The sequence below is a fragment of the Centruroides vittatus genome, unplaced genomic scaffold (assembly GCF_030686945.1).
Source record: "Centruroides vittatus isolate TY-2023 unplaced genomic scaffold, ASM3068694v2 contig_298, whole genome shotgun sequence".
Lineage (NCBI taxonomy): Eukaryota > Metazoa > Arthropoda > Arachnida > Scorpiones > Buthidae > Centruroides > Centruroides vittatus.
Genome location: NW_027121900.1, coordinates 39,133 through 61,469, shown reverse-complemented (window position 1 = coordinate 61,469; position 22,337 = coordinate 39,133). Strand labels below are relative to the sequence as shown.

Sequence of the window (22,337 nt, the reverse complement as noted above, 5' to 3'; positions counted from 1 at the left end):
CCGTTCTCATCTTCGGTTACTATTCTGTCCAGAAACGAGATTTGCTGTTGTTTATTATAAAGCAAAACTATGTGGATAATTGATCCAGATGATTCTGATTAGTAAAGTCATGTGTACCCTACGTGACTTGTTTATATTTCGTAGTTGGTGCAACTGCTTAATGCCTGTCGATTGGGACATTCGAACTTATCTGCCATTTCTTGCCGACATAAGTTTTGGTCAGTCTTTTGCTATTTCAGCAATTGCAGAATTTTCTAAGCCAGAAGGTCATTCAGAGTGAGGCTCATCTTCAATATGGAAATCTCCCATGCTGACAGCTTTTGACATTTAAGGCTTCACTGCCATACACACTATATATATTGTTTGTTGTTGTTACTTCAATATTACTTATTTTAAATTCATAAAACAATACATACTTTGGATCTTATAAGCTAATCAAAAACCATTATGTAATTAGAAAAATTACTCCTTTAGCTGACTGATATATAATACAAGTTAGGCTATAGCAGGAAAACGACATTTAGATACAATGACATTACTGGTGACTCAACCCAATATTCGTTTATATTTTGTTAAATAGTTTTTAAAACACTTTTTGCTCTAAGGGATCCTGGAAAGAGCATTTTTCATGCTCATCATACATGGTTGTCATCAGGTAACCAGATGATTGGTGACAGACATAAATAAATAACGACTAACCCGTTACAAAGCTACACATCCACAAGAGTCGAATTATCGGGCTAGAGTTGGCTATAATAAATAAAATAATTTGGCACTAGAGCTTGGCGTTAGGCGCCAAGCTCTAGTGCCAAATTGTCTATATTAATTATTTATTTATTATAGCCAACTCTAGCCCGATAATTTGGCTCTTGTGGGTGACAGACAAGTTGAGTCATCCACAAAAATTTCTCGTCTACCTCAGACTCGAATCTGGGTCCACCAGAATGGCCGCCCGATAACAAAGAAAAATTGATAATAAAATACACGAAGTCTAAGTTTATTTAAGATTAAATAGCAAAGGTTTTATTGAATAATGTCCACTCTCAAATAGTAATCACATCTTATCTCTAAAGCTTGAAATAATAATTTCCCTTGAATACTATTGAGGATTTCTGTAAACTTAGGGAAATTACAAGTAGCTAGATGCTATATTTAAGCAACAAAAATAAAACTATTAATAGAATATGAGATGTAAAATTACAATATGCAGTAGATGTATTGTTTAATTATTTTCTTATTACTAGTATAACACTAGTTATAAAGAAAGATATCAATTACCATTTTGAGTATTATAATTTGTTTATAAATCAAGCTTTCCTAAATAAATATTTATGTTATTATTAATAATGGACATCACAGAGTTACGTGCAAATGAAATAATAACCACCCTTGAACAGTAACTGCCCTTGAATAGTAATCCATAGAAAATACGCAGTTCAAAATACTTCACACATTTTTAAGTTTTTTTTAATGAAATTAAGATATGATAGTCTCTATAGTCGGTCATGTGCCAGTTTGACGTGTCCAATAATCTGACATCCCGCTGCGGGTGATACAAATGAAATTTTTGTGTACCAACTTGATATATTTAACAGAGAGAGAGATTAATGTACAGGTATATCTCGAGTTACGTCATTCTCGATTATATGTCGTTTGTCAAAAAAGTATATGGAAAAATAAAAATCAAGTTTAAGTCATTTTATTTGACTTTACATCTGTCGCCACAAATATTGAAGTCGTAATATCACTAGAAAAGCGTTAAAAGCACATAAAATCATATTAAAATATGTACATTTACAGTAAATGTTAATATAATCATCATAAATCCTAGAGAACAAAACATGAAAGCGTCTGTGTTTCTGTGTTGTCGTCTTATTATGCAGTCTTTGAGTACTCATTATTGGGGTTTTCCACCGTAGTTTCGACTTACGTCGTAACTACACAAGTAAATTTGACTTACATCATTGTTCGACTTACGTTGCCTCTCCTGGAACCAATTACTGATGTAAGGCGAGGTATATCTGTACTTGTATACTGTTAGTTGCTACTTTATTGCATATGTGGTCGGCAAAACAGTTACAAGTTGTGATTAATATGATAAAGTAACCTGTGAACCAAATATGTTGTTTTACTGTATATGTACTGTACATGCATACAAAATCCATTAATCTGACAATATGTTGTAATCCGACACCTGCTGGTGTGATGTATATCAGATTACAGAGACTCTGCTGTATATTATTTTAGAATTATAATAAGCAGTTTTTCGTGTTTGAAATTATAAATTATAAATTAAATTTAATTAATTAATTATTTTAATATGTGAGATGAAATTTTGATTTAAAATAATTAAGCCGGATATTAGATTCTTGCATTTTAATTTCATTGAAGTGAAAAGTCTGCCAGTTTCAAAGTAATATGCAAATTAGATTTATAAATTTATATCTGAAAAAATAGTTTATATTAAGATATTAAATGATAATTCACTTATTTCAGTTGGGAAGTCCTGAAAAAATTGTATTAGAATACGATTGGGAACAACCGGCAGCAGATGAGAAAACTTTGACCGATGCAAAAAATGAAAATGTCTTATCCGAAAATGTTCAGAAACTTCAAAATTTAACTCTCGTACTTCAAAAATTGCTTCAGATGGCGTCGACAACATTTAATGATTTTAAAACAAAGCAGGTATGTGTTACAATGGACAATTTTAACTATGAAAATGAATACCAAAACTTAATCTTTTATAATTCAAAAATTTTAATAATATTTTAGCAAGAACCGCTATCTCCAACTTGTCGGAATAACAATAGATCAACCAATGCTAATTCTGCTGGAAAGCCGAATACATCAAGAAATTCTACAAGAAATCCAAATATCAGATCGGGTGTTAGAGGAAATCAAACTTCAAATATTAAGAATGCCAGCCAAAAGTGTTCGGAGCAAAATTTGGAAACGACGAATAACTGTCAAAGTGCAATCAAAACTATGGGTGACAATATAACAAATATTAATCAGACATCCAAATCCTCTGCAAACGATAACATCCAAGCAGACAAGCACGTGTTTGTCGTTCCTGTCGGTACGGCTCCTCGAACAGTTAAGCAACCTGTTATTGCATCTCCCGACGATATTAGAGAGCAGCTAGATGTAAGTTTTTGTCTTTTATTTCAGTTATCCCATAAATTCCCACTGTTGTCGTCTATCTGTTCGTCCAACTGTCTCTCTGTCTTTCCTTAATCTAGAATGGAGTTAGATAGATGAAAGCCATGATCAGATATGGAAAGATTAGGGGCAGGAGACCCTAATTAACTATATGTGAACTTTTGGTTCAAAACGGAAGTCACATTAGTTTAATTCAAACATTTTTCTCTAAAAGGAGTTAGATAGATAACCTGCACGACTCTATTGCGAATGGAAAAGTATGATGTACAGGGGCAAGTCACTACTAGTTTGAGGTGGAAAGCATATATTTTAAATTAAAAATTTATTAAACATACGTTTAGAAATTGCAGCCTGGCATTGTGATTATGTCACAATAAATAATTGCTCATTTCTTTTAGAAATAGATTATAATTAAATAATCATCACTATAAAGTATATGAACAATATAATTAAATACATCGTAATAAAAAGCACATTTCCTTCTTTTGGATTGTTAATAATTAAGTAAGATTAATGATTGGAAAAACACTTTTTAAACAACATTCCAATTTAAATTAAATATACAGGGTGTCCGCAAAGTTGCCGTGAACTGAGAACTTTGTAATGACATTAAAATTATACGTACAGCATTGCATACGAGACCCATAAGTCATACATCCTGTGCTTCCACTTTGTGGTAGATGGTGTTAGTGCTTGCTCACAGACATTCTGGTTTTTGGACCACAGTTTTGGAAGGCTTCTTTGCCAATCACATAATCTGCCTCTAGATCTCCAGACTTTACTTTCTAAGATTTTGTGGCCTTTGAGAGACATTTCCAGCATTTGTTGTAGGAGAAACTGCAATACTGTATGTGAAACTTTATCTAAACTTTTCCCATTGCATAGTAATTTTTCAGACACCCTGCATATATTAGTCGTAGAAATCAGTTATCATTTAGATACATTACGAATTACATAAGAAATCATTGCAAATTACATTACAATTAATAGAAATTCACTACAAGCAATAAATTCATAGATATCTTTCAGCTAAAAGCATTTTTTAACAATTAAACATATGTTTAAAATGAAAAAAATTGAAAATACTGTTTGAGAAATGAAAATAATAGTTGATTTGTATAAACAAGTTTTCACAAATTTCTTTTTGCATTGCATTGCTATCAAATAGGCAATAACATTTAAATCATTATCGTAACAAAATTTTTAATTTTTACAGAAATTTATTCCGACATTACGTAGAGGAGGCAGCAGAATGAGAAGTCGTAAACCGTTGGTAGTTCAGAGGCCTCTTTTACCTCGTGGAGGCATAGGGCCTCTCGACGGTTCCCAACCTATGACAGTTGTCCATTTAGTGCCTTCCAGTTCACAAATCACTCCAATTACAGCAGTCATTCCATCAACGGCAAATCGGGGTGCTGGAAGCAATAAAGTTGTTCTTCCACAACCAAAGAAAGTTGTGAAGTTGTTGCCGACAGGTAATTTTTATTCAGTCTGTTACTTGTACTGTATATTTCTTATTATTTTGTGATCTTATTTTTGTATTTTAAAATTTTATACTCTTTATACCTACACTATGAAGTATGCAATTTAATAACAAACTGATGGTTAGATGAGTGTACAGAGAAATGATGACTTCTTTTTAATCACACAACCTATGAGTGAATTGGTACAAACTTCTCTCTTAACTTCTATTTTTGTCATTATAGATTTTATTTCTTTCTTATTTACACTCATTTCATGTTCCATTATTATGAGTATTAATTGACGATCCTTTTTAAGTAAATTATACACTATCCACTGATTCTTAATTAAACATTCTCAGTCATCCAGTATGATATTTATTCTCCTCTCTTTTTCCTTGAAACTACTTAAACTAATGAAATGTTTATGCACCTTGTAAAGTTTGATCTTTATAAGTTGTTCACAACATTTCATGTATTTTTGTTGGCATTTATTCCCAGTTTTATTCAAAATTTAATGTTAAAATATGTGATTTTAGAGTTTAAAATGACAAATCAAGACAGATTTTCAAAGTATATTCAAATGAAACAAACACATAATTTCAACTGATGATCACTGATGGCATGACTTACATTAGATTTTAATTTAATACATTCTTCCTGTGTTTGTTGAAAATTTTTATTTCAATTCATTTGTATTATTTTCTTGCTGTGCTTTGTATTCATTGACAAATATAAAAACTGATTCAGTCTTGCATTCTTCATCACAATTTATTAATAGAATATTCAGTTATCTCATCGTATCTCAATCTAAAACAAACATAACATGCAACTGTTTCAGTAAAACTAAATTGTTTAAATAGTGTTATGCAAAATTTCAGTTTTAGATTATTTACTTATTAAATTATAGTTTGTATCATTTGTTTTAAATGATAATTTGCTCTTATTATTGCTAAAGCATTAATTCTTTTTTTTCGAGATCGTGGACAGCCCACTTCTTTTCTTTGCTCTTTCCTTTTGCGTCTTTTTTTATTCTCCCCTTGTTATCCCCCTGTGGCCCAAAATTCTTGACAGAAATTGATATTTCTGTCAAGTTTTCGTCAGAAAAATTAATATTGAAAGTAAATCAATAATTATTTTGATCTTAATGTGAAATTTAAATATATAGAACGAGAGGTAAACTCTTTAATTTTGTTAATAATAATAAAATATACATTTATAGTTGTTTTTTTAATGAAATGTTTGATAAATATTTCAGGTACACCTGTTAATATGCAACCCATACCAGTTCCCATATTGAAGACAGTTGGAAATAATAGTGGCAATGTGGTATTACCAGCAAATAACATATCAACTGCCCAAATAGTTGTTTCTACCTCTACAGTTGTACCAACATTGGCAACTACAGCATCTAATGTTACTACTTCGGTGCAGCATGTTACTTCGGACCTTGCCACGATTCTCTCTACTTCGGAATCTACCGCAGCATCTCACGAAACAACAAATAAAACTTTGAGTAACTCCCCAATAAGTACAATTGTTTCTAGTACATCATCATCTGTAACTATTCAGGTAAATGAATACTGTATATAATTGTATTATTCAATTTTAGTTGAAGAATAATTCAGAATTAATAATTTATTATATTTTTTTATTGAAGCATGTGCCATTGGATGTATTATCAACTGCCAAAAATCCATCTTTGTCAAATATATGCATCACAACAACTTGCAGCTCATCACCGCCACAAATCTCTATTCCGGAGAATACATCTTCACCTACGCCAACATCACCACCGGATATCTCATCACTTTTAGACATTTCTCTTAGTGAAGGTAATTATGATTAATAAACTACTAAATAAAATAAATCAAAATTTTAATATTTTTTAAATACTTTATCCTCTAAGTATCTTTTTAAATTGATTTTTTAGCAAATTTACAAACAGAATCAATTCCAGAACCTGGTTCAGGGCATCTATTAGGGTTTAATGAGAATTCAGATTCAAGTTTATCAGGTAATATTTTGACATATTGCGATTTGTTGGTTATGGTGATAATATGATTAAATATTAGAACGAAATTATGATATTTATTCAGGCTAATCAAAGTGAAATATATTAAATTTTTAATTTTGATGATGTTTTTTTAATATATCTTATGGTATACAAATTATCAAACCGTGTATGGTTCATTCTATGAAGAGACCGTTAAATTTAATTGTGGTAATCAAGAACAGAAAATACAAAACTGTATTAGTTATTAAAGAAACATATTAAAATTACTAAAAGAAGTATGAACGGAAAAATTTACTATGCTTCTTTATTAAACCAAAGAATCAATGTAATTGCTTTTTATACTTCAATTTTTATTCAATTTTAAGAAGCATATAATATATTCAGATAGATTATTGTAAAAGAATTTTATAAAAAACAATTCAATTTGTTAATTAAAATTTTTTGTTAAACTCTTTGTCCTGCATGCACTAAGACGGCTTTTGTTGGCAAATCCATTATGGGAGAGCAAAATCACGAGGACTGGGGTCTCTGACAAATGTATCCGACAAACCACTCCTGAAAAATTCCTGGGTTTTCAACCTGTTTGGGTTTGATTCTGGCTCCACCATAACAGTAGGCTGCCACATTAACTGTTGAGTCATTTAATCATTAATGAAAATTTGGTATCCATCAAGAATAACAAGTTTTAATAATTTTTAGATGTTTTTGAAGCTGGATGCAGTTGTTATCTTTCGTAGTAAACTGGCAGCTATTTAATTATCGATGAATGAAACTAATATATACATGAGTTGAGCTATATGTCTAGTCAAATATTTTATAAATTTCATTGTTTAAAATATCTGTCAAGTATGCTTTTTCTATAAAAGAATGAATATACAATCATATTCTTATAATAAAAAACAATATACAATAAATTTTTTTATATTCACGAATTCACTATATGTGACTCATTTATTCATATTTAAACAATTATTATTGTCTGTAAGTTGAAATTTACACATTGTGATAGTTGTGTAATTTGACAATGTGTCTGGTCTTCTAAATTGAATGACCTAAATATTTCACTTCATGTGTTTGTAATTTATTGAAAATAAGTATTGTTAGCTTAATAAGTTTTACTGTACATAAATAACTGTAGTATGTATATGCATATTGTACAGTCTGCCCCAAAAGTTTATTCTTTAATCTTCTGCTTGTAGTAGCCAGTCCTTATAACACAAATTTCTCCCTCCCTTCTTATCTATTTTGAGCACTTTTTTGAGTTCTTCGTATTTCTTACCTCCTTTCAGATCATCAGCCATTTTAATTGAATAATTTTTTCTATATACATCAGTTATTACAACACTGTGTTATTATATTAACACATTATATTAATTAATATTGTAGAAATATTTTAATAAATCTACACAATAGTTGTTGCCTATCCGATACTAATGATCTTACAAATACAGACATCATTTTTCATTAAGTTTATATGCATATAAATTACATATGCAGATTGTTTCAAACCTTTTTCAGTTTTTATGAGAAGCTTGTTTACCATTATCTTAAAAGTTTTCTATGTTTTGCAGCATATATTGTAATTTTTTTTACAGATTTGTAATTTTCTAATATTATATCAATGACTGAAATATATATTTAATCAGAGAAATCGAACGATGCTATGATAACTCTTAAATACGCAGTGATTGAAAAGTCACACACATCAAAGTGCTAATTTGTTTCAGCCAACCCTCAAGAAGTCTTTTTGGATAATTAGATGTATTAATCATATGTATTAGTTCCCGATAATATAAAAATTTGTTAGTAAAAGGCTCAGATTATAATATCCAAATAGATTTACCAAGATGCAAAATAGCCATGGAATTAGAGTATATCCGTGACAACATTGATAGAGCAGATCTTACTGGTATTGAGAATAAAGTACAGAAGTACATATCCGAAAAACCACAGTATCAGTAAAAGCCAAAAGAAATCCCTGTTCAAACAAAAAACAATAGCTTAATTATTTTAAAGGCTGATAAATCTAAACAAAGTGTAATAATGAATTGTCAAAACTATGAATCAACAATCCAATGTATTTTGAGGGACTGTACGTATGAAGAATTAACAAATTAAAAAAGAATTGAAAATTATAACTAAAAAAACTTGAAACTAAAATGGTTATTAAAAAAGAAGAAACAAAATGTATAAATAATTTTGGCCATTGTATTCACAAACAACCAGTATCTTATAGATTACTAGTTGATATAAAATATAACTGTTTATATCATTTAATGGAAAATTATATACTCAGAAAACTGGAATACCGATGAGATTGGTAATAGGCGCAAGATCTGAGCATGATTTAGATTAATGCATCCATGATCAACATTAAAGGTATTAAATTTTATAACAGATAATTGTTTCATACTATATGATACCGAAGAGATTAACTTTAAACAGTTATTAATGTTGGCTAACAGACTTGATAATAATATAAAATTTGTAATTGAAGATGAATTTGATAATAAACTCCCTTTTCTAAACATGTCAGTGTCAAGACATGCTAACTCGTTAATAATAGAAAAATATAAAAAAATTATGTAATGTCAATAAAGTTATGGACAACAAGTCATATGCCCCTATGTTTATAAAAAGAAATACCTTTATGATTTTTGTTTATAAAATTATGAATAGAATAACTGCTGAATGTAACAAAAAATATGAAATTATTGATGTTTTAAAAACTTTCCTATTAAATAATTATCCAAAAAGTTCTAATTTTGTGTAAATTGTGTTAAATTATTTTTATTATGTCTTATGTCACAATATGACACTATAGTGACTACTGACTATTAATAAAAACTCTGACTTTTGAGTGAAAGTCATAAAATTGGCTGCAGTATTGGTTTGTTCATTGAGGTGTGATATGATCTGTGGCAACCATCTTATTTCTAAAGGATTGTGGCTCCCACGATTGCCAGATTTGTTACCCACAGATGTTTTTCCTTGGGGTATTTCAGTGTATAAAAATAACCCACACACAATAGATGAACTAAAGAGGAAAATAATAATGGCGATTGCCAGCATTGATTTTCATGGTGTCCTCGTTCACTCATGAATGAGGTGCCATATGTTGGAATAACACGATCTGATTTTGCTTTTCTTAAAGATCAGATTATAAATGATGATTTTATTACCTTCTGTATTTTTGTATATTAACCTTACAAAATAAAATTGATTTCTAATACACATGTGCATGACTTTTCAATCACCCTGTATTATAATATTGCTAATTATCATCATTATTATTTTAAATCTAAAATAACAATAAAATGTTTTAAACATTTAATATGCTAAAATATAATTTATATGGATATCATTTTACTATCTTTATTATATTTAGCTGCATTTGGTTTACCAAGTTCATTGTCCTCGAATAAGATTGAGAAGAACATTGGAAGCACTCAAACGTGTATTTCCTCCTGCTTAAGTAGGGATCCGGTTGTGGCTGCTCGTCAGTCTACACCACCTCAAAGTCCTCCTTCGTCGAGCCATTTCAGGATATGTTCGCCGGTGCCCGAAAATCATTGGCTTAATGGCGAAGTATATATATTTTATAAATAAAATAACTCAAGGCCGATATTTTATTCCCATTTTATTAAAAATAAATCTCTTTTTGTTTCAGAGTGCTGATTTTTCTTTAAGTAGCTTATTGAATACTTTGGAGAGTCCATGTAAACCGACACCCGTAGTTCCATCCATTAACATTACAACAGACAGTTCAAATTTGGATCCAATTGCTAGGTTGGCACCTGATGTAAGTACTTCTTTTTACAATAAGATTCATTAATATTTATTAAGATTTGAAAAAAATAAAATTTTTTGTATTTTTTAGGTTGATACACAATTACAGTGCCTCATGAATGAAAGCAGCGTCGACTACGTGGCAAAATTTGCCGATCTGGCTGCACAAATTGCCTCCACATCGTCCGCAGAGACCAAATCGACCTGACGTCTCGACGTCAATTCACATTTTGTATATTATCTTGTACATAGACAGTCGAAGCGATAACTATCGTGCATATTTATAACACTGCATAGTTTGCATTGCATCAATCCACCAACTTTTAAAAGGGGCCTTTTAGCACCTCATCTCAATGTATAAAATAGCTCACACCCTAACATTTCTTTATAATGTACAGTATAATTATTATATAGGTCCTCATTGGCGACTATTTATCAGTACCAAAGCTCATACAAATATACGAATGTTAATTTTGTGTAAATTTGTATTTGTCTGATTAAGACTGTTGTTGTGATTTTAAACATAATTTACTTTTAAACGACGAAAGAAAATAAGTTTTAAAATGTTTATGATAAAATTCAAGCACCTGGTTCACTTTATACTGTTTACTATATATACATACATAAATATATATATATAAACCAGTTTAAAGGATCTTTTAAAAGAAATTCTAATACTCAAATTTCAAATTGAAAAAACAATGCGTAGATTCTTACCTCAGAATCATAATTTTAATTCATCATATTTCATGGAAATCTTCACTAAGAAACATTTGCGTTGTATCATAAAATAATTTATATTTTGGGCAAAACGAATTTCGTAAATGTTTTTATTAATTTGTAAAATGTTGTGTTATGTTTGACTATGTGAACATAAAATTTTGCTATTAAAAAATTTGAAAGAAAGGAACAAAAGGATTAAGATTTTAATTCTAACAAATAATAATAATAATAATAATAATAAAACCTTTTGACAAATTTTCTATATTTGTCTGTTACTTGTACTGTTACTTAGAATTCAAAGTCGGTACTCAAAGTCAAATTCATGGCTTAAATATAGATTTTAACGAATTTTAAATTGATTCTAGACGTTTCGGCATAATCGACTTAACCGCAGGATACTTCTTGACCAATCTAATAAGTTAAATCTTTATTATAACTTAGTGGCTAAATATGCAAATCTTACTCAAATATCATTCAAATCTGTGTTCAGAACTGCAAATCTCATATTACAATGTGTTCAATATGTTTGGTATAAAATTTAACAATCTTTGCAATACAGAAATCATTGTGGCCTGCATATTCTCCATATTTGAATCCTTGAGGCTTCTTTACACGAACCTATATCACGGATAGAGTATACGAAACCAGTTCAAAGAAGAGCTATCGAGTGCGAAATATTCGTCGTTCCGAGAGATATTCTTCAAAGTGTGACATAAAATTTTGGAATAATATTAAGCAAAATCAAGATTGAAGTTGAAAAATTCGGTATTTGACCAAGATTTGTATACCTTGTTTCATTATATGCATTAAACTGCAGCGTTCGGGACATTCTGTATCGGCAATATATTTAATATACGAAAGAGTACTTTCTCCCACCTTCAGCAATTGTTAAGATAAACTCTCAACATTTCAAATAGAAACAGATTTTTGATAAATTAGGTTGTGTTTACATGTGGATTAATAATAAATATCTATTAAAAAATCATCAGAAATAACAAATAAATAAATTTCTAGATAAAAATTTGTAAAATTAAAACATCAATGTGTATCTGTCTTCCATATATTTGCATCTCTTGCATACACACACAGTCTTCTGAAAAGAATTCTACCACTTTAAGTTATTGTTAATTATTAGGAAAACTGTCCAAGTTTCACATTTGTTCATTACAATTTCTCCATTCATCTCGTGTTGTGCAGCACACATCCAACCGATACTTGTATTCTTCTCGTGCTTGCTTACAGCATTATCCCTTCACCATCAGCAGCCACAGTTCTAAATCTGCAGATTACTCGTGTTGTGAAATTACGAGCAATTCCAATTCTGCAAACTGCAGAACACAAAATTCCTCTATTGCAGAGTTAGCATTTTTGTTTACGACACTTTCTGGTGGTAGTGAGCGACGAGACGTTCGAACACGGACGGAGACGAAACTCGGACGGTTACTGTATCAATTGGTGTATGCTGCATACTTCTCGGGTGAGAATTAACATACGGTAATTTAAAACGGTAGCATTCTTTTTGGAGGATCCTGTATTAAATGTATTGTTGGTACATAAGTCAGTTATTGTTCCGCATTTAAACTGCTAGCTTATTTTATATAAAGTTTACACAAATATTCAAAATATTTTTATGCTTTTCATAAAGAAGATTATATTCATTTTCCTTTAAAGCACTTAGCAAGATTACAACTTGTTGAAGAAAATTAATAGTAATTTAATTTCAAATTTTGATATAATGAATTTTTTCTGTATGTTTATTGAAATGTTAACGCTAAAGATTTTCGAAATTAAATATAATTTATTTTTCTGCAAAAAAAAAAAAAACAAAATTATAATTTGGCAAATTATGGAGATTTTCAGAGCGTTCGTAAACTAAACTGGGAGGATCCCCGAACTGGCTAAGACTTTTTTGAACGTCGACTCGACCTCAACGCCATCTCTACTTAAAAAAAAAAAAAATATTGTTTCACGTTAATCAACATCATTGATTTTAGTAGTATTATTTTCCACCACTTTATTGATATTTTGCGTGACTCACGAAATTTTTTTACACTTAATAATAAAAATTTTAGTTGTAAATTCAGTAACGTATATTTTATTACTTTAACATTTAAATATATATATTATATTTTTTTAATTGCGGGAAGCATTATAATAAAATAATAATTACGTGTATACGATTATATAGGTAGAAAAAAAAAAAAGAAATTCGAATCGATTGAAAAATTCTTAAAATAACAAAAGTCGTCGTCCATTTTTGAGAATTTTAATTTCGACCGGCAGGGGTCGTTGATCAGTGACTTGTTTATATGAGTAGTGTGAATGGGGGTACGAGTTCATTATTCTTAAAATAATGTTTTTTTAAAGAGCAATCGGCGACGTTACCATAGGAAAAAGTAAGTGCTAGTTGTAAAATATGACATATTTTTGTTACATTTGCTGCTTTAAAGCTATCAATGAAGCTATTTTGTAAAGAAAACGGCAATTAATTAGCTAAGATAATAAATTTTCGGTAGCGGTTACTTTTAGTTAATTGGCTCGTACACACATATATGAGTAAATGACCTAAAGGTAACACCTACTCAAATGTGTAAACTGAATGGAAATTATTAATTTTAATGGGACTAGATTAATAAAATCTATGTTTATTTTTAATATTTGCATGTTTTGATTGAAATGTTTATCTTTGATCTCTAAGTAAATAATACATTTACCTTAAATTCCAATTTTTTAATCCGTATTTATATATTTGAGTATGAATATCAGATTTAATATTGTTATTACATCCTTTGGAATTTTATACTCCATGAATTTTACCATATATAGTATTATGAAGTGATTTTGAAGATGAATTTAAGTGTAAGTTTCAATAATTCTTAAATTTCCTTTTTGTTTGTCTGACAGTTGAGAGAAAACTTAATGTTTGTTGATACGGACAGATGTATGCTACGAATGGCTGGATCGAGATCTTCTGGCCTCCTTCCGTGCGTTTTTATGATGTAAACTGGTGGTTCTTGACTTATCTGATGCCGTGGAATGCCATTCGTACACTTCTTATTATACAGAACATTAGGGTTCAATTATGCGGTGAGAAGAGGTGATGACATTTCGTGCTCTCTGTTTTTTACTCTCATTTATTACAACCACACAGAGGACAGTGAGAAACAGAGAGCGTAAAACGTTGTTGCTCTTCTCACCACATATTTTCACTCGCCGCATAGTCTCATCCTTATATATTCAAAAATTTGTAAGTGATTCCATATTTACTGTATCAGGAAACAATGAAGTTATAAACTAATTAATGTATTGAATAAAATAAAAATGAGGAATTGTCTATGAATATGGTAATATGTTGTATATTGGAATAAAAACTTAAAATTTTTTCTCCCGTGGAACACCCGAGGCAGGTTTGTGGAACGCCGGTTAAGTACCACTGTCGTAAATTATGGTTATAGAATTATTTACAAGTTATGATATATTGTCTATTTTTCTTCAATTTTGGGACTGTTAAGAATTACAGCTTTTAAGTGTGGGTCTAGTGGATAATCTGGCTCTGTGTATAGCTAATATAATATTTAACGGCTTTGGGTTCTTTATTTGTATCGAGAAAATAAATATGAGAAATATTTGAATTAATGCTTATTATATTCATAATAATTTGCTTATAAGAAGGAATGTTTGGATGCTTTAGGTTTGATTTGTCTGTTATCATAATTAGATTTTGGATTTTGGGTGGATAGATATTGATATTTGAGCATAATTCTGCTAAAATTATGATTAAAAAAGTGTAGGAAAGTAGAGCATTTTTCAATTCTTCTCATGTGATTGTGATTTATGACTTCAACATGTTGGCAGTTGTGTCTGGCAGAATTAAAATTGTATCATCCATATTGAATCAAAGCCAATAAAGTGACTCACTTGAATAGACTCAACGTATGTAGATGTTAACATTATTTAAAAAAATTAATTAATATGTTTGCATGGTCATTAGTAAATCCTGTTTAATAATATAATGAAAAAAGCAAACAAATTTATACATGTTTTCTTTCAGTGAGATGTTATCTAGTTTTTGTGGTGATAATCTTAGCAAAGTTGGAATTTAGCACACACTAAAGATTTGGAATTGTTTTTAAATTTGAATTAAGAATGCTGATACAAAATAAAGATAATCAATAGTTTTAGTGTTTTTAAGGTATTTATTTTTCAATGGTTTTCTAACAATACATCCATAATTAATGATTATTAACAATATTTAAAACTAATTTATGAAATTCTAAATATGAAAATAAATGATAGCCTACACTTAATCACATATCAAAAAGCTAACAAGGCCATTAATAGACTTTTTGTGTGAATTAATAAGAACTTTTTGGTACAAATGCAGCTCCGAATGAAGTGGTTGGGACCTTATTAGAGCTGTAAACCATGCCCATAGGAGTAGAAAAGTAACCAATACTCTATATGTGACTCTTCATGAGATACAGTCCCCCTTAAGTCAGCCTATCTGCAATTTTGAAGGCCCTCAAAAATATGGTAAAATTTAAAAGTGAAAAAATCCATGACTTTTTTCAAAACAATGCTAAAAATCAATTGTTTTCCACATTACTAGAGATGGCTCATAAAACGAAAAATGCCCTTTGCATCGACTACTACCGTGGCACAATTGGGTCGTGCTGTGTGCTCTGTCGTTAAGCTTATCACGTTTAACAAGCTGATTTCAGGAGCTATATCTTTTGAAGGGTCACTTATAGACCATTGGTTCCTTTCGACTTTTTTACTCCTAAGAGCAAGGTCTGCAGCTGTGATAAGGTCCTACTCACCTCATTCAGAGCTGCATCTGTACCATATAAATAATAATTGAATTTAAAAGTGCTTAAAATTGTTTTAGATAATTTGTAGATAGACCTAATTAGTTTTTTAAAATAAAATACATCAAATAAAGTTTTATTTAAAGTACGACAATGGAAAGTCGGAATGTATTTAAATACTTAAGAATCGGAACAGTTTTCCAGCAAAGAGTTAGTTATCTGATGGATGTTTTCAACTCGGTTTACTAGTCTGCCTCAGGTTCATATAGAACGTCCTATCCTGGTGTTCCATATCTTATCTAAACCTGGTGTTCTATAATTTAAATTCCAAAAGTGTTATAGAATGAAGTTGTGTTCCATTTTTAAAATGATAGAAAGTTCTATGTGGACCTGAGGCAGACTTGTTAAATTGCATTGAGAATGTTTGTCAGATAAACAATCCTTTGCTGGAAAAGTTCTCTGGTTGTTACAGTCAAGTACCTTTTTTTTTATTTACTATACATTATGATAAAAATACATGTAAAAGATTGTAATGATTAATGTTTTTTTTTTCTTTTAAATCAATTTTTGCTATCGTAGCTAATGATAAAATATCAAATGATGATTAAGTAATAAACAATTTTGATATGCTCTATTTATATAAATTTATCATTTGAAGATATATTTGCTTCACTGTTTGAAGATGTATTTCGTAACATTTACATAAATTTAATTTAAAAAGTATATTATTAACTGAAGTATATTATTTAAGTAAATTATTAAGCGTAAATTATCAAATCATTTTATTTTAAACATATTGTCAAATAAAAATATAAATGAATAATTTATTTACAAACTTGAAATTTTCTGGCTGCATATCTTTAAATAAATTTTGTCAAATTTGTATAAAACATGAAGAAAATAATATGACAGTTTAAGCTAGAAAGTTTATTATATGTTATTAATTCTATACAATGTCCAATTGTAAAATAAAAATAGTATATTATACTGGGAATGGCCAAACCTTGTCACGATATGAGCCGTAACTTTACTGTTAAATGTTCAACTTTCTAAATGTACCTTTAGATTTTGGTTGCCTGTTCAAGGTCAAGTTGTGACACTGTGTACCACATACATAATAGTCAGAAAACTTACAAAAATATTACATACGTATATGTGATATGTCCAAAGTTTATATAAATATAAAGAAGCTGCACTAAGAGCCATGTATGGCTTGTTAGCCGCAGTTTGGCACAAGGTATCATACATTTAACTATTATAGGTATTTTTTTTAAATTTTTAATACAAAAATACATATTAATTGTGAATTTTGAAGATTCAAATTCATGCAGACATTTGATAAAAATTATTAAAATATATTTTCACTGTGTTCTAAATTTACTATATTATTATATAACTTTATGTATAAATGCTAACTATATAATATAATTATAGTAATTATATATATACGTGATCTGATGATCGATAGTAAACATGATATATACTTAAAGTAAATATAAAGTGTACTTTAAACAAACAAATACAGTTTGTTTGTTTAAGGATAATTGTATATTTACACAAATATTAATTTACCTATGAAAGTAAGTAATATTGAAAGAAAATATAAGATAATGGATATTTTCTAGAACTTTATGAATTTTAATAGTAGTTTCTTATACTAAGTTGTAATTAATAATGTGTTTGTTTATAATATACACTGAGTGGCCAAAAAATTAGACACCCTCTAATAACGAGTTGGTCCACCTTTAGCTCTGATCACGGCCGACATTCTTCTTGGTATGGATTCAACAAGTTGCTGATGCAGTTGCTGAGGAATGTTGGCCCATGCTAACATAATGGCAGCTCTAAGTTGGGTTTGTTCAACCTAAACCTCTTGTCGGATTGGATGGTGGCATTTAAAAATTTTGAAGTGATCTTTTGATTTCGTCCCACAAATGCTCTGTAGAATTGAGATCATGATTGATGATTAAACTATGATTTGATGTTCCTCAAACCAATTTGAGACCAATTGAGCGTGGCGACAAGGTGCAGTGTCCTGCTGAAAGTGACCATCTTTATCAGGGACATTACAGCCATAAACGAGTGTACATGATCAGCAACGGTGTTGAGGTAAGCTGTTTTATTCAGAGATGTGGCCACAAATATCAAGGAACCCAGTGTACTCCAGTAAAATATTCCCCACACCATAATTCCACTGCCGCCAGCCCAAGTTGTCACTTGGCAGGAGGGGTCCATGAATTTGTGCTGTTTGCACCATATTCTGATCCTGCAATCTGCATGATGGAGCAGGAAATGAGTTCATTGGACCAGGCTACTTTTTTCTAGTCTTCAAGTGATCAATTTTGTCATTCCTGGGCCCACAACAGGCACCTTTTTCTATTTTTCTGTGATACCAAAGGCACTCTTGATAGTCTCCTGCTGCTAAAGCTCATCCTTTGCAAAGTGTGTTTTGTTGTGCATTGGGATATGCTTTGTGATGCACCTGCATTGAATTCAGCTGTAATTTGTGATGTTGTTGCCCTTCTGTTGCTGCGGACTCTGCGTGCTAATTGCCTTTCACCTCTCTCGTTCACCAGTCTTTTTGACCAGAATTGTCCTTATCGCTTGAAGATTTTTTTTTCTCAAATGTCACTCTCTAAACACTCGAGATACTGTTGGGCAAGAAAATCCTAAAAGAGTCGTCGTTTCAGAGATGCTGACGCCAACTCTTCTTGCACCGACGATCATCCCTTGTTCAAAGTCACTTAAATCTTTCGTCTCACTCATTTTGACATTAATTTTCATGATAACTACATTGTCTGAAGCTGAGCATACCTTATATAAGCAACTCTGCGTCGTTACCTCACTCTATATCACTGTCGGACTGATTTACTTTCAAATAAAGGATGTCTCTAATTTTTTGGCCACTCAGTTTGTGTATGTGGTGATGATTTCATTCCTATAAACATGTTTAATCTGAGCGAGTAACTTTTACATGATTTATAAATACACGACTGCAATACAGGCTGTATAATATTCTCTAATCATGTAACTACATTATGCATACAGAGTTTTTTTAATTTTTACTTTAAAGACGATACTTCCGTTTTTTAAATTAACGACAAAATGAATTTATTATGGAATTATTATTATGGTAAAATTGTAAATATATACAATTTTAATGTAAAAGTAATTTCAAGGTAATAATACAAGTGAAAAACAATGAATTCTTATTTTTCAGATATTCTAAATTTAAATTTTAATTGTGATGGACATGCGCATTCATGCGCAGAAGTTGATAATACAATTTTATATTAAATTTTATAACAAATGTTTATTATAAACCAACATACACATCCTTGTTTATACCAGCAAGTTTCCATGAACTTTATATATAAGATTGCAGTTTTAAAATTTCTTTTGTAAGAAATGTCGTATAGACATTTTGTTGTTTCAGAGTAGAGAATAATCCTATATCCGATTGATCTATTAAATGCAGGATTGTTCAGAATTTTGACTGATAGATTCAATTTATTTTTAGGTTATTTACCCAAATATGTTGCATTAAAAAAAAAAATGAAATTTAGAATATAAATTGAAGTAAGAAAATGTAAAAAAAAAAATCAGATTTTCAATTTTTTATCGAAAAATTAATATATTATTATATAGACCTTTAGGCTATGCATTATTTATATAGTAAAGTGCTGTATATGTAAATATAAATAGATATTTTTAGACTGTATTGTGGGATTGTAGTTGAAAAGTGTAGTGATATTTGCTTGTAGAAATAGTTTTAACATGTAAAATATGTGGTTAAAATGCACCTAGGTAGTCCAAGATGGCAGCTTGTCGGTTAATGTTACCTGTAATAGTAGAAAAGTCGGCGACAGGAGAAATTCTTTTTCCCTACATTCTACACAGCAATGGGAAAATATTTTTACACTGTAAGGTGATCCTAAAAGTCCTTTAGTGTTCAAATGCATTGCTTCGGTACTAGAAGGGGCTAAAGTTTAAATTAGCTACTCCTCAAAATTCTGCAGGTTCAAGCCTAACTCCAGAATATTCTAAATTAATCGGCTCGTATTAAATTTAACAATTAGAAATAAGATGACGGCTTAATTGTGCCTACCTTCACCTTAAGTTACCTAATATCTTTATAATTAATTAGCATGTTATAACACAAATATTCAATAAAATCTGGTGGTACTATTTCATTATTAGGTTTTATACAATCAAATGTGTTGCGTACGGAAATATTAAATGAAACGGAACCTAATATTGATCCTTGTGAGATACTTTTAACAAAATATTTTGAATATAATAGTTATTAATGTAATAATATATAAAAGTTTATATAATAATACCATAATAAAAAATTAAATTAGATATGTATTGTATTATTTAAATATAAACGAAGGTTTGTGAGAAATTTTAGTCTGATAATGATCATTGGCTTCAATGTGAAAAAATTATAAACCTATAAATTCCCACTGTCATTTGTCCATCTGACGTCTGATCTTTCCTTAATCTCAAGAATAGAGTTAGTTAGATGAAATTTGAGACCAGATATGGAAACCTTAGGGGCAGGAGGCCCCGATTTACTATATGTGAACTTCTGATGCAAACTGAAAGTCACATTATTTCAATTCAAATCTTTTCCTCTGAAAGCAGTTAATTGATGACCGGCACGACTCTGTCGTTAAAGGAAAAGTATGATGTACAGGGGCAAGCCACTACTCATTTGAGGTGGAGAGCATATATTTTAATTTCGTAATAGAAAAGATTTAATGTTTTATCAAATGTAATATACATTAAGGCGTTCTATATATTTGTTTCAATGATGAAGGTTATCATCTTTAATGATGCATTACTTCGTAACTGGTATGTTGTTTCTATAGCAACGAGTCTTATACAACAGTTTACGCCATTTGTAAATTTAAGAATATGGTCATTAGATGGTAATAAAGTTTATAAACCTATTTATGTAGATTTCTACTAACTGAAACTGTAATTTTGTTTCAAAATTAGCAGATTGTTGTGTTGTACGAAAGTATTTTATATGTTAATGCACCATTACTCGTAACCATTTTGACATTTTCTTCAATGACGTTCATTTGTTTCCTTCTATTTGTAGCTAAATGAAGGTTTCTCTTGTCTTAGGCGTTTCCCATTACTCTAAATTACGATGTTGATGAGCGTCATTTTAAATGCATTTGCCATAACGACAGATGTTCAGTTATTTTTAATTGAATCATAACAGCTATGAAGAATTTCAAAGATAATTACTGATTAGGTATATTTTCTGCATAGTTAATTCTACACGAAGCATAATTAACACGAAATTAAACTTACGGAGTAGATAAATATTAAGAATCTGTGATTGCCGTTAACGCTCGTGTAATGATTGATAACATAAAAATTATTTAATTTGATAAATAATTTGAATAATAATGGAAAATTATAAAGAAATAATAAGCAAAATTAATTATAATAAGTACTGTATTAAGAGATTGATTGAGAAATCAATAGAAGCGATTAACCTTTAAATTTTTTCTTGGAATTTAATTATTTTTAACAACAAAAATCTCGAATTGAACTGAACCGACATAATTATTCATTAATATAAAAATAAATTTTTACTCAAAGATGATTTAATATGAAATTAGAGAAACGATTAACAAACACGTGCAGTTAAAGAACTTATTAAATGTTTATTTTGATATATGCTAATAAATAAATAAGAGTATGTAAGAAGAAGAAGAAGTCTCGTAGCTTGTAATATCATAAAAAAATATAGGAGTGTTGAATTCTCTATATGAAAAGGTTATCTGTAAGATAAAAAACTTAGAATTTGATCTTAATTTACTGTATAAATTAAGATAAATATTTACAGATGTGTTGTTTATCATCATCATCATCCTGTTTATGTATTAATTAGGCAAAGTAAAAAAAATTTTTGTCAATCAAATTAATATCGTAACAGGTTAATTATAGATTTGATAATTACTACATTTAAGGTACTGTACGTTGAGTTTTAAAATTGGATTTTCAGGAAGTATTGGGTAGTGATTAGAAGTAAATTTAGTTTAAAGGGTAAAAATATAAATACAGTAATGTGAAAGTACTGTAAAATTTTTATTACACATAGACTTCTCAAAAGTGGCAAAAAATATTCCGAATTTAAGACACACCCAACATTAAATTCACGAATTGTGCAAAAAAATGAATCTTAAATTCAAATTAATACGGTGTACATTGATAATGAGTGATAAAAGATCGATCATGTTAAACTAATGAATCCACTTGCCGCTCTTAATTCATTGATTGATAATTGCCTTTAATTCATTCATTGATAAGTCAATAAATATATTTTAACACGTTTATTGACTTCATCTT

The 22,337-nt window shown here is 29.7% G+C and overlaps 2 protein-coding genes across 3 annotated transcripts in view; both read left to right on the top strand.

Annotated features, from left to right (window-relative positions):
- The window catches only part of LOC136972589 (protein cramped-like), a 62,957-nt gene extending 51,611 nt beyond the window's left edge, over positions 1-11,346 (top strand). For both annotated transcript variants that reach the window (XM_067267162.1, XM_067267161.1), the window contains exons 10-18: positions 2,497-2,688; positions 2,776-3,150; positions 4,382-4,640; positions 5,884-6,197; positions 6,286-6,460; positions 6,559-6,642; positions 10,031-10,230; positions 10,313-10,444; positions 10,523-11,346. In XM_067267162.1, coding sequence (XP_067123263.1) covers positions 2,497-2,688; positions 2,776-3,150; positions 4,382-4,640; positions 5,884-6,197; positions 6,286-6,460; positions 6,559-6,642; positions 10,031-10,230; positions 10,313-10,444; positions 10,523-10,639 — 1,848 coding nt within the window. In that variant the 3' untranslated portion in view covers positions 10,640-11,346. The remainder of the gene's footprint in view (positions 1-2,496; positions 2,689-2,775; positions 3,151-4,381; positions 4,641-5,883; positions 6,198-6,285; positions 6,461-6,558; positions 6,643-10,030; positions 10,231-10,312; positions 10,445-10,522) is intronic.
- Positions 11,347-13,377: 2,031 nt separating this feature from the next.
- The window catches only part of TBC1D5 (TBC1 domain family member 5), a 35,927-nt gene continuing 26,967 nt past the window's right edge, over positions 13,378-22,337 (top strand). Inside the window, exon 1 of the mRNA XM_067267160.1 lies at positions 13,378-13,550. Within this exon, the coding sequence (XP_067123261.1) occupies position 13,550 (1 nt within the window). The 5' untranslated portion in view covers positions 13,378-13,549. The remainder of the gene's footprint in view (positions 13,551-22,337) is intronic.